Source organism: Equus caballus, chromosome 29 (assembly GCF_041296265.1).
Source record: "Equus caballus isolate H_3958 breed thoroughbred chromosome 29, TB-T2T, whole genome shotgun sequence".
Lineage (NCBI taxonomy): Eukaryota > Metazoa > Chordata > Mammalia > Perissodactyla > Equidae > Equus > Equus caballus.
In genome coordinates this window covers 39,829,553-39,842,970 of record NC_091712.1, presented here as the reverse complement: position 1 = coordinate 39,842,970, position 13,418 = coordinate 39,829,553, and the positions used below count along the sequence as shown (strand labels likewise).

The 13,418-nt window shown below is 38.5% G+C and overlaps 1 protein-coding gene across 2 annotated transcripts in view; it reads left to right on the top strand.

Annotated features, from left to right (window-relative positions):
- NET1 (neuroepithelial cell transforming 1) overlaps positions 1-13,418 on the top strand; it is a 61,620-nt gene that overhangs the window by 37,649 nt on the left and 10,553 nt on the right. Inside the window, exon 1 of one of the 2 annotated variants that reach the window (XM_001500107.7) lies at positions 11,146-11,540. The exons of the other annotated variant lie outside the window; for it this stretch is intronic. Within the exon in view, the coding sequence (XP_001500157.2) occupies positions 11,448-11,540 (93 nt within the window). The 5' untranslated portion in view covers positions 11,146-11,447. Of the gene's footprint in view, positions 1-11,145; positions 11,541-13,418 lie in introns of those variants that run through there. 2 annotated transcript variants of the gene reach the window in all.

The following is a 13,418-nucleotide window of genomic DNA, read 5'->3' as shown; positions in this document are numbered from 1 at the left end:
ATTAACAGAAATAAGGGGGGAAAACCATATGATCATCTCAATTGACACAGAAAAAGCATTAGACAAAATCCAACACCCTTTCATGATTAAAAAAATAAAACCACCCAAGAAACCTAGGAATAGAAAGAAACTTCCTGATGATAAACAAGATGTGGTATATACACACAATGGAATATTATTCAGCCTTAAAAAGGAAAGAAATTCTGATACATGCTACAACGTGGATGAACCTTGCAAACATGCCAAGTGAAATAAGCCGGACACAGAAGGATAAATGTATGATGTTGCTTATATGAGGTACCTAGAATAGTCAAATTCATAGAGATGAAAGGTAGAAGAATGGTTACCAGGTGCTGTGGAGAGGGGCACTAGGGAGTTACTGTTTGATGGGTACAAAGTTTCAGTTTGGAAAGATGACAGAAGTTCTAGAGATGGATGGTGGTGATGGTTGCACAGCAATGTGAATGTACTTAATGTCTCTGAACCTTACTGTACTGCACTGTTAAAATGGCAACTTTTATGTTCTATATTTCACCCCAATTTTTTAAACACAGGAAAAAAGTAGAGTTCTTTAAATAATAGGTCTACTATATATGTTGTAGATTTTGTTTGTCTTGTCTCTTTGTGAGATCATTTATCTAATATTTTTCGTAGTTTGAGGTTTTTTGTTAGATTTTTTGTTCATCCTGTTTCATGTTCTTTGGACCTTCTTAAGCTAAAGATTCGTATTTATTTTAGCCTTGTGAAATTTTCTTGTTTTTTAGATTATTTTTACCCTCTTAGTCTCTAGTCTTTGCTTCTAGAACTCCTATTAGGAAGATGTTGGAACATCTGGAATTATTTGATGTGTTTATTAACTCTCTTTTATTCTTTCTATCTCTTTAGTCTCCTGTGCTGTTTTCTGAGAGAATTCCTCAACTTCATCTTCTAGCTTGCCAATTTCTCATAAGTGTCTGTTCTGCTATTTAGCCTAACCATTGATATTTTTATTTTGACAGTTTTTTCCCCAGGATCTGTAGGTCTTTGTTCTGTATTACTACAGTAGTCTTTATTTTCATTAACATATTATCCTCTATTACCATTCTGGGGATACTAATTATGTTCCTTTTAACATTTCCTTCTGTTTTTTCTGTTAACTAATATAAAATAAGCCATAAATCAAATGAACATATGCTAGGGCCAGTAAAGATTGCTTCAGGGTTACGAACTCTAACTTTTGGATTTGTCAGTTGTGTGTTACTCATTGCGTAGCTTTGTGTAAATTATATAACCATTCTAAGCCTCTGATTTCTGTATTTAATGATAAAATTTTAATGTCAAACTTGATTTATCGCTCTTCTTCTCCACTCCTTAGTACATTTGGTCTTCATTCATTCCTTCATTCATTCAATCCTGTATCACTGAGTTCCTGCTATGTGCCAGACACCGAGAACAAAAGAAAGTCTTTGCCCTCATGGAGCTTACATTCTAGTGGGGACATAGATTACATCTGCCTGGGACTCTAGAAATTTGTAGGGAAGATATGTATTCTACTCTTTGCATACCTCTTCTTCCCACATCCTTGAGACCCAGGCTCCTCCAGCATGTTAGCTGGGAAGAAAGGAATAAAACTAGAATAGAGTCTCTTTACCTTATTGGATGAGATTACAATCCTTTTCATTGTTGGCTGTAACTTCTGTTCTAACTTGTCCTCTCTAGGATCAATGAGAATGAGTGATGACTCCATCTTACCCTGCTAATGAGGAATCCATTTCTCTGAAACTCCCCTAGGTATTGGTAGTCTCTTGTAAGATTTAGCTACGTCTTTTGAATGACCTCTAGCAGGTAGCCTACCATGTACCCTTCCAGTACATCCTACTCTTTGCCTACACTGGTACAACTATCCCAGCAAGATCATATCCCCAATCTTTTCTCTATTCCTTGTACAATCAGAAACTCATGTGAGGTCAGTGCCACCTGGGCCCTCTTTCCATGAAAACCACAGGCCGCCAAACACCAACTTTATTTCTCTGCCTTTTCCTCTTTTGCTTGGAGGGATGAAGTGGAGATGTCTATAGCAGGTATGAATGGTTCATTCCCTGATCAGGCTCTTATGAGTAAATCCTATAGGGAAGCCATAATTAAAACACTTTATCTTACTCCTCTACCACCCATAATAGATTTCTCTTACTCTCAGCTGGTGCCACTTGCTAAAGACTCCTTTGAATTAAACATGTGGATGCCTTAGCCTAGGTTTCCCCCAGAAGGTAGAACCTGAGGCAAGGCTTGCATGCAGGTAGTTTATTTGAGGAAATAGAGGACTGAGGAGAAGGAAACAAGGAAGAAGGAAAAACCAATGCCAGGATGTGTTGTTGACTTGGCAGGTTGGGCCCTCTGAGGAGGCATATAGAATGTCCTCACAGGTGAAGGAGGAGCAGTTTCCATCCCCTTTGAGTTCAGAGTTGCCCCATAGGGTGCGTATATACTCCCTAGTATTTGCAAGTTGTACATTCATGAAACATTAAAGAAGCCCTAGAACAGAAAATGAGTGATTTGTAGTGCAACTGATTAAAAGATAAGGTGAGGGTATGTGAGGAGGAGAATACAAGTGATGTTTGATACTGTACACTCCTTGCACTATTCGCATGTGCTCTTATGCTCCATTAAATCCAGTCTGCACAGAGGCTTTCAGGTAGTGGTCAGCCACAATCTCTGCAAACATTTTAATACAGGAAACAAGCTACAATCTCTGCTCCTGCATGAAGCCATAATTGATAAACATCTCACTCCTCTACCTCTATAATAGATTTCCCTCACCAATGGCCAGCAATTCAATGGGATCTAAGATGCTTGCTCCACCTTCATCCTTGAGGGATCTGAGCTCTTAGTTTCTTTATCTTTGTTTAGCTGTGATAACTACAGTTGCCTCTTTGCAACAGAGCCAGGTTATAGCAATGGAAACACCACATCTGGGAATCATGATGAGAAGGACCAATTCTGCTTCCACCCCTTGATTCCTGGTACCAAGAGTTATAGCTGTTGAGAACATAGCACCATATATAGGCTGTTTCATGTGTATTGCATTCTGAAGGACAGTGCTCCAACCCTTCAGAATTTTGTCCCTGAGCTGGTCCAATAGCTAAACCTTAAATAAACAAATCTATCATTCCGTCAAGCTATCTGCTTCTGGATAAGGGAGTGTATGGAAGAACCAGTAGACCAAGTGATTATCTTTCCATTGTTGTAACTCCTTTGTTATAAAATGGGTCCCTAAGACTGAGGCAAGGTTGTGGGGGATGTCAGGCAAGTAAAGCAGGCACTATACAAGCCCATCACATGATGGTGCTACCAGAGACCCTGAAGATAGAGAAGGAAATTCAATATCCAGGTGAGATGTCTGTTCCAGCAAGGATGAATCACTGCCCACTGTAGAAGCAGGGGGTCTGAGGTAATCACCTAGCCACCGGGTCTACTCAAGTCTATGTGTCCAGGCTTCAGCATCATTTCTTAACTGCTGGCAGGTTGGGTATTCATCAGTAGCAATGGCTAGATCAGCCTTGGTAAGAGAGAGCCCTGCTGGTGGACCCAAACATAACCTCCATACCTACCATCATAGCTATTCTTTCCCCGGGCCTATTGCATAAGCACTGGAATGGTCCAGGAGAGAGATGTGCTGATAGGCACAGGATAAATCATTCTGTTTAGTTAGTGACTCTAAGACACCAGTAGCTTTGTACTCTTGATAAGCATTAACACAAGACAAAGATCCTCCCACTTTGTGCACACTCCATAGGTTCATCTATATACCTCTTTTCCAAAATTTGATGTCTCAACATTTCCAATCTTGCTTCTTCCAGCCCCTTGGCCAGTCAGCCAAGTCATTCACCACATCTCAGAAGCCTATATATATCTGTACTTCAGGCCCTTTCTCCCTCCATACAAAGTGACAACCAAGTGTACTGCTTACAGCTCTGCCCATTAGAAGTGTTTCCCGTTACCACTGTCCTTCAGAATTATCCCTAAATGATTGCAGTGCAGTAGTGGTCCATAGTAGTGCTCATAACAACAGATGAAGCTAATCCACCCAGGAACTAGGACCAAGTTTTTCTCCTCTATCAATTGGTTATCTAGAACCATGTCTACCTCAATCACCAAATGAAGAACTGAAGGGGAAATATCAGTGTAATATACTGGGTAAGTGGCATTCTGGGACATCTGTTCATGTGTAATTTACTTATGCCCTTTGGTCTTGCTCAGGCCTGATTCCAGATAGACTATTTCTGTCATATAATAGATTGCCACTATACCTGCCTAACCTTATAACTCCATAGACCTGACCTTGTTCATTTGGGCAGCTCTGCTTGCATTAGTCACATGGTGTCCTGTGAGCAGGTCCTCAGTCTTTACTAGGGCCACTAGCACACCAGGAGCTGCTGTTCAAACAGCAAGTAGTCTCCTGCCATGAAAGATGTAGCCTGGCTTCATAACCCTAGGAATCTTCATTGCAGTTCTCTTCCTGGCCTTACCAGAGACATCATGCAGCATCCTTGTGCATAGATACCTCAAGCTGGATCAGGTATGTTGGGTCACATGGCCTGAGCAGCAGCGCAGCTTGCACCACAGCCTGAAACTGCTGCAGAGACTTCTCTGGCTCTGAATCCCACTCAAAACTATGAGCATTTCAGATTATTCCATTAGTGAGTCAGAGCAGAATTTGCAAGTGCAACATATGCTCCCTTCAACAGGTAAAGAGTCCTACATAGTGCCGTGCCACTTCCTTAGTGCTAGTGGATGCAAGGTGCAACAACTTGTCCTTTACCTTGGAGGGGAGATCCCAGAAAGCCTCAGACCGTTCGACCTATTAGAACTTTTCTACTACGGCAGCCCCTGAATTTTCATGGCACGCATTTGACTTCCTGGGGTGTCCAGCATCTTGCCATTTCCCGTTCACCAGGTCCTGTTAGTATAATGTCATCAGTATACTGGACTAGCATAATATTCTGTGGATATCGAGGTCCTTGTGGATTCTCTGTGAAAGAGATCAGAAAAGTTAACAGCCTCAGGACATGAAATACAGACTGCTGTCCTTTCCATGTAAAAGCTAACTACTTTTGATCCCCCTTACTAATGGGAATTGAAAAGAACACAAGAGCCAGATCAGTAGCCATATACCAAATGCTAGAGGATGTGTCGATCTATTCCAGTAAAGATTCTACATCTTGCACAACAGCTGAGATTTAAAGCTACCACTTGAGTTAAGTTTACAATAGTCCACTGTTACCCATCACAGTCCATCTCATGGTAGGAAGCAGACAGATTATTTGAATGGAGATATGGTCGAGACTTCCACTTCTCCCTGCTGTAACTTTGATGGTTATCTCTGTATTTTTTCTTGGTGTACAATCTTGCTTCTATTTCTTATTTTGGCTCAAGTGTAGGAGGTGAAATTTCAGGGGCTGCCACTTGGCCCTTCCCGTCATAATGACTCTAAGAACATTATAAAGGTTTCCTGCTGCTTTGTCAAGGCTTTTAAGGCAATTAACAAAAGCCAGCCAACTCTACTATCCTTACAGTTACCATTGCCTCCTATGTTGCTCATTTGCCACCATTGCCACTGCTCCATCTTTATCCAATACATACCTATAGTCCTTATCACCATTTTACCAATGAGTGACCCACTCCCAGAATCTCATCCTGTGTATCTAATCTCCAGGGCCAGTCTCAGTGTCAATGTCTTAGCCCAGGTTCCCTCCAGAAATCAGAGCCTGAAACATGAGCTTATTGACAGGTAGTCTATTTTGAGGTTTGGTCCCAGGAAACAGGAATAGGGAAGCAAAATAGAAGGAGGCAGTAATGCAAGTGTCTGTAATTAGGCTGGTCACTGTGAGCAACGGAGTCTTGATCTCACTGGGACCTTCTGAAGAGCTGTGTAAAATACACTGCTGAATTGTCTTCTCAAGGGACTGAAGAGGGAACTTTTATCCACCGGCTCCTGTGCTCCATTAGTCAGCCATTGCCCTGTAGGGTATTATTCCCTCACTACCTACATGTAAATCCCACACTCTAGCATCCAAGAAGCCCAGGGTGAAAAGCAAGAGAGACACGGTGCACCTGAGGCAAGGTGCTGTCCTGGAGCTGGCTACTGCAGCAATGACTGAAGTAAAAAGTGGGCTGAGAAAATAGGCTGGGCACAAGGCACTGTATCGTTTGTCTTCAGGTTTTGGCCTTAGCCGAGTTGCCGGGAAAAATCCCAATCAACTTCCTGTTACATAAGCATAAGTAATCCTACATTATACTGGAAATTATTTGTTATCCTGTGTACTTGAGATTGAAAGTCACCACTAACAGCACCAATACCCTGTTTTATTCGCTATTTGTATTGTCATTGCAAAAAGAACCATGGTTTTGATAATACCAAACTTCTTAGCCTGTCAGCTATTCTGTTTACTGTCTTTCTAGTAGTGTTTAATTGATCTGAATTGATCTTTTCCCAAACCAAATTTACTAAAGCTTGGAGACACTCAAATTTGTATGTGTGTGTGTGTAAGATTGGTCCTAAGCTAACATCCATGCCAATCTTCCTCTATTTTTCGTGTGGGACACTGCCACAGCACAGCTTGACGAGTGGTGCTAGGTCTGCATCTGGGATCCGAACCTCCAAACCCTGGGCCACTGACGCAGAGCGCATGAACTTAACCACTACCTCGCTGGGCTGGCCCTGAGACACTCAAGTTTTAATCCAAATGATATTTAAAAACTCAAATCCACGTGTAACTTTATGACTAACTTCTTTCATACTCATCTAGTCCAACTGTAACTCCGTTTTTTTGTTGTCTTTTTAACTCATTACTAGATACTTTAGAACTCTGGTTTCTCAGAAGTTCTATTTTGTTACTGTTTCAATCAACGCTTCCTTTTTTAGTAAAATTTGAAATTTTGTTTTTAACTAACCTAATTTTAGTGAGATTCATGGAAGTTATTTGTAATTTTGAACTCTAGAGTTTTAAAGTGGAACATAGTTTTCTTTTTTTAGAAAAAGTCCTTAAAATACTTCTTAGGAACTGTGGAATCTTTTCATACACTTGTATGATTTTTAAATATATGTTTAATTTAATATATAAAACAGCGCTCCACAAGGGCTGAAGATACAAATTTTACTGTCATCCATATTTCTCTACAGGTTAAAATGTTGTTTATGTAGTCATCTATATAACGTCCTTACAAAGTTGAAAAAAGCAAAGCAGGTTAGCGATTGCATTTCACAATATCCCATGTAGAGGGCAGCAGAGAACTTAAATTTTGTTTTCTCTTTACCCATTATATGGCTTTCCTAGCCTAATTTCCAATTGCTTGTTATTGTTCCAGACAAAAGTAAATAAAAACAAATAGTATCTAGACCAAAGTAATTTTTCTCCAGCTCTAATTTATTTCTAAATTCCAGAATTCTAATTTCACATTAAAAGAAAAAAAAGGAAATAGCCTAACAGTCCTTTTTCTATAGAGAAAGGAAGCAAGGTTATCTTTCTCTTTACTTTATTCATGTTTTAGGAAAGAAAGCATTGAAGACTCCATACAAGCCGAAGAACAGAGGTTATAACTACACCTTTGGTCTTTGGAAACCAATAATTTACCCCAAAAATTGGATATCTTTTACAAAGCTACATTATTACTTTTAGATAATTCGGTTAAGTTTTTTAATTTATAAATTTAAAACATCTTAAAAGCTCTAAGGAGACTTTTAAACCTAGCTCTGCTCCCAACTCACAGAATGACAACTAGCACTGTTTGAGCACTGAGGATGTACTGAACATGTGCTAAAGGTGTGACATGTCTTGTCTTACCTGGAAGGTATATTGTAATAGGAGTTGAGCAGCCCAGATTCAAACCTGTCCAGCCATTGATTAACCATGCAATTTTGGACAAGTTTCTTAAACGTTCTGAGTCCTGGTTTCCTCCATCTGTAAAATGGAGGTAATAGTACATACTTCTTAAAGTTAGTTAAATAGATTACATACATAAAACTCCTAGCACAGAATAAGGACTCAAATTTCTCTTTTCTTTTCACTGCTGTCCTTCAGTTTCCTCCTAAGAAAACTGGCGAGGATGAGTTATTGATCTCAAAGGACCTTTTCAGCTGTCTGATTTTATGGAGTGTTGCTAAGACTCAAGAGTCTCTCAGGCTCATCACTCAGAGTGCTAATTGAACACCCCATCTTCATTGTTGCCTTTTTAGATGCTATCTACAGTTGTCTAAATTATATTTAGACCACAAACCTGAACATTCAAAATGAAACTAAGATTTTTAGGGTTGGTGAGCTAGGATTTTTGTGCTGTGACTATCACCTTTAGACCTTATTTGGCTCCTGTACACTTTCTGATTTTACATATAAAGACTTCTACCTTTACCTCTTGGGTCCTCAGCTAAAGGAGAGAAATGAGAGATCTCCCCTCCACTCATTATCTTGACTTTACAACTCTATCAGAACTAAATGGAAAAACATAATTTGGAGAAAGACGTCAGATAAGAGACCCATGAGAATGCCCTAGCAGCTTCTTTCCTAACTCTCGCTGGGCATAAGTCCTTTATTCCCTTATGAAACTAGTGGCCATAAATTGTTGACCTTGCACCATTTTTTATCTGACAAAAGTAACTGAACCAGACTGCTGAGTTCTAGCCTAGCCTCTTATTATCTCTGAGGGCTTAGGCAGATCAGTGTTCTTAGCTGTAAAATTAGGAAACTAGATTCCATGGTCTCTGAGGTGCCTCTCCTTTAACGCTTTGTAGAACTATCTTCCACAAATAGTTAGCCACTCTTAAGGCCAACCACACTACACACATTGCCCAGATGTGAGTGAGTAATAAAGGGTAGATAGAGGAAATGTAACTAACCAACAACCATTATTTTTTAAAAGATCTCAAAGCAGAAAAATGAATTATTAACATCAGTGTGAATACAAAACACACTGGTGTTTACAGAAGGGTAGTGTTGGTCCTTCCTGCAAGAAGTAACACTGTGCTACAAATCTTAGTAAACTGTTTTTTTATAGATTGTCATTATAAATAATCTGTACCCACTGTTTATTCTGCTCTATTCACTCTTCAGCCTCTGTCATTTCTCTTCTGTCTTTATTTCACTGAATTAGCACACTTGAGGTCATTAAACTTGTAATCGCTAAATCCACGAATCTTTTCTTACCCTTCCTAACCTTTTTGCCTGTTTAACACCTTTTCTTCCCTTGGCATCTTGCTTTGTTTCTTTCCTTCTGACTATTCCTTTTGCAAAATTCTTTTTCCTTGGCATTTCTCCTAAGTTAGATCCTTGGAGCCCTGTTCTTTTTTCTCTCCCAGGCATGTCATTCACTCCCAAAACTTAAACTCTGATTTCTGTGTATCTGACTCCCCAATCTAAATCTACCCTCTGGCATCTTCTAAATCCTTGTTCAACATTTCCAAGCACTAGCTCAGTATTTTCATTTGCATTTTCTTCTACCACTTCAGACTCAGTATATCTGAAATGAAACTCAGAAGTTTCTTTCAAAGCTTTTTCTTCCTTATTTCTTTATTTGCATTAATAGTTACCCATCCTAGCTTTAAAATCGTAGGCATCTTTGACTTCTTGCATATTTTGTCTCTCGAATATGTCCTTTTCCTTTCCTACTGTCCTTACTTTAGGCAAAGTTCTTGATACCTGATTGTGATTTTTGCATTAAATTTCCAGTCATCTTTCAGATCATCTCAAACACCAGCTTACAACATAACATTCATTATCTCTCTTACCTGCTCAATAAAACCATCTGCCTCTCTGTCTTTACCCACAGCCTGTGACTACACACTGCAAGTTTACTCTTTACTCCCTCATGCTCCTTTCGTAAAGGCTCACACTTTTTCCTTGCTCAGACCTACAGAAAACATAACACGGCCTTCAAGGCACCACTGAAATAACATCTTACAGCCTCTTCCCTAGCGTCTTTCCCAGCCCCATCTCAGAAGTGGTTTCTCCTCCTAAACTCCTGTAGCATTTACTAGCTATACAACTTATTTTGGAATTTTCAAAAGCTGCCTTGTATTAGTTATCTCTTTGTGTGGCCTACCTTTACACAATGGTCTATTAGCACTTTAGCAGCAGATATGAAACCTGTTTTTTTGTATCACCCATAGTATCTAGAATAATGCCTTCCATGTAGTAGATTTCTCTGATCCTAATAAATCCTAAGAATAGAAACTTTTTTTTGCAAATTACCAGCATCATATTATTCATAGTAGTATACAGTTAAGATAAAATCCTACCTTTCAAAATAGAATACAGTACTTTCTGTTAAAGAAGAAAATCTGCTTCATAGCAGGCCTACCAAACGAAAGGACATAGTAGTGCTTTTCCATTGAGGAGAAAGGAATTTAGACTAGAAATTTAGAGACTGTCACTAGTACATGACTTTGGGCAGGTGACTTCACCTCTGTGAACCTCATTTCTTCATCTGTAAAATGGAAGACTTCTTAAGTAGGTCTTTTGACCCTATTAGGACTACATCAAAATTGTTTAATTCAGAACAGAGAAGGACCTTTCAGAACAGAAATCACCTTTTGTGTATTTGTTATAAAACATCTATTACACAGATAGCAAGTTTTTAAAACATGTAGAAAAAATGTCTACATTTAAGTCTAAGAAATTCTGAACTTTAAAATCTGAGGTAGCCCAATTATACTTTACCCATAGCCCTTTGGGAGGGTTACTTTAGGAAGAGTGACCTGAAGTGTGCCTCCTGTCCTTACTCTGTTAGTCTTAAGAAAAAATGACGGGAACCAGTATGTAAAGACTCAGATGATTTTACAATTGTGAGTATTCTTGCACTGATGTGAAACAAGAGCAAGGTCCCTGGATAATTGGGCTTTTCTTTAGTATACACACTCACCTGACACTGAATTACGACTGTTTTACTTAAAGTTGTCACGTTGTCCATACTAAGTTCCTTTCTAGGTAATAGGGCTTTATAGGAAAAGTATCCTGTCTGTAACTAAGTACTAGAGTAGGTAACCTAGATAAGCAATTAGTTTCCCTTTGGGAATGTCTTTTAAATCAGGAAAAGCCTTACTTTAACCCAGTTTCCTTTTCCCTTCTTGTCTTACTATAGAAATTCCAAACCTCTTGATAAAGAGCTTTCTCTTGCAGAGCGAAAACTGAGAAGCTTAGGTGTGCCCAGCTGTCAGTTAACTGGAGTCATGTGTCCCTTAGGTGCCCGCCCACTAGAGCCGGGTCCGCAGTTGGTCCCTCCCACAGAGCCTTGAGGTCTGTGCTTTTTCACTGCTGCTTGTAGAAGCCGCTCCACCACAGGGAAGAGGCATGGGCAAATGGCTGCCCAGGGTGGCCGAGCGCTCCGAGGAGAAGCTTGTGTGCTGGTTTAGAGCTTCCTTATAGGGCTGACTCGGATGTGGATTAATTCTAAAGACTTTGAGGGATACTTGGTAAAGCATGGTGGCGCATGATGAGATTGGAGGTCTTCTACCTATTAAAAGGACTATACGAGTCCTAGATGTTAATAATCAGTCCTTCAGAGAACAAGAGGTAAGACTTTAAGAGAAAATTAAGCTAAAGGAATGTTTTCTAATTCCATGGAACTTTTCAGATTTTTAACAATTTATTAACAGTGTAATTTTAAACTCAACTTTTGATCTTACTGAATGTTAAAATGTATGCCTTTGATTTATATGCAAGTTTGAAATGTGTGTAGGAACTATGGTATAAGTTTAGGAACTGTGATAAGGTTTTTACATAGCATAGCCTGAGTGTACACAAACTTTTATACAAAAAGAAAAAGATTTTAAATGTATATGCTTCTCAATTTGGTTAAATAGGTCGTGTTTCTGATGCTTCACACAGTTGTTTTTTTGTAACTTGCGTTTATATTTCCTAGTCTTAGGAATTGCCTCAGAGAATAAGAGGAAAATAAGAATCCCTTCCTTGTAAGTGAATGCTGGTGAACACGTTGCAGCTAAAGTACTCTCTGACCTAGTGCTCATTTTTATCTTTCTTTCCACATCTAAGTCCATTGTTTGCAAGTTTGTTTCTTCAGAAAGAAAAACACGTAAAAATATTTAAACCAATGAATCATTATTTAGGTACTTCTATCCTCCTTGCCTTAATTGTCTGAAGTCATTGTGATTTTTAAAAGTCTTTATGAACATTTATCAAAATAAGTGATTTTTATGCCATTTTATTTAATTTTGACAGTTAATTTAATACTATATGGGTATTGTATTTATACTGCATAATACAAAAAATATACTCTATGATAGATACTATATTATCACATGATAGAAATAGTGTTCCTGTATTCAATTAACTATATACTTATCTTGATTGTGGTGATGGTTTTGTGGCTATATACATATATCAAAATGTATCTAATTATATATTTTAGATATGTGCAGTTTATTGTATACCTCAGTAAAGCTTTGTATCATACATACACCTTTTGGTAGTTAAAATAGCTGCCATCTTTAGGAGGTATGCTTTCATTTGGTGTGGTTTGGCTTTGGTTTTTATTTTATGTTTGTTTGGTTTTGGGTTTTGCTCATATGTTTCAGTTTTCTCAAAATGTATAAGCACTTCCTTTGAGTTGCGAGTCACATGTGGTCGTCAGTGTAAATACTGAAACTGATCCTCTTTGGGACCATCAAGAACTAGTCTTTTTTGCTTGATATCAAGCGTTAGCCGTGTTTCTGGCATACCTTTATTCCAAAGATTAAAAACACCAGGAATGTTGTCGGGATTTTAGTAGTAGCAACACAGCCTTAAGTAAATAACTAAATTTGACTGTTTCTGTTGCTAAGTAGAAAAGGAAGAAATACTATGTGATCATAACTTAGTTCTACCTTTTTATAAATAACTTTTTCTTTTTATTCTTCTTAAAGTTTTTGCCAGATAGAGAAAATTGTTTATCCAGTAACCCAAACGAATAAACCTAGACATGTACTGGTTTGTTTTTTTAAGTGTCTTGATTTGGTTGACTATAGAAGTGACCGTCCTAAATTATATCCTCTTACGTGACATCATTAGTAGGAAAAAACTTCTTACAAAAAAAACAGAGTTTACAACAGAGTTGTTCCATGTTGTTGCTTTTATGTGCAGGGTACATCCCAATGAAAGACTTTAAATTGATCTTAATAATTTTCTCTTTATAGAATATTTTAAGGCATAAAATTTGACTGCAAGTGGATTAGTAAAACAAAGAGATTGATTAAAAACTTGGTCTCAAGGCAGATTCCCTGTAATAATACATGTGATTACCTAGCTAAACTAGATAGTCTGGTTAAAAGGTAATGTAAATAAACAACATAAATTTATGTTAGAGGGTGTTGGGGTTTTTTCCCATCTAAGTGAACTTTAGCCCTGGTGAAAGGTTGCCTACAGTGGAAAGTTCCTCAAGCATGTAAAACTTGT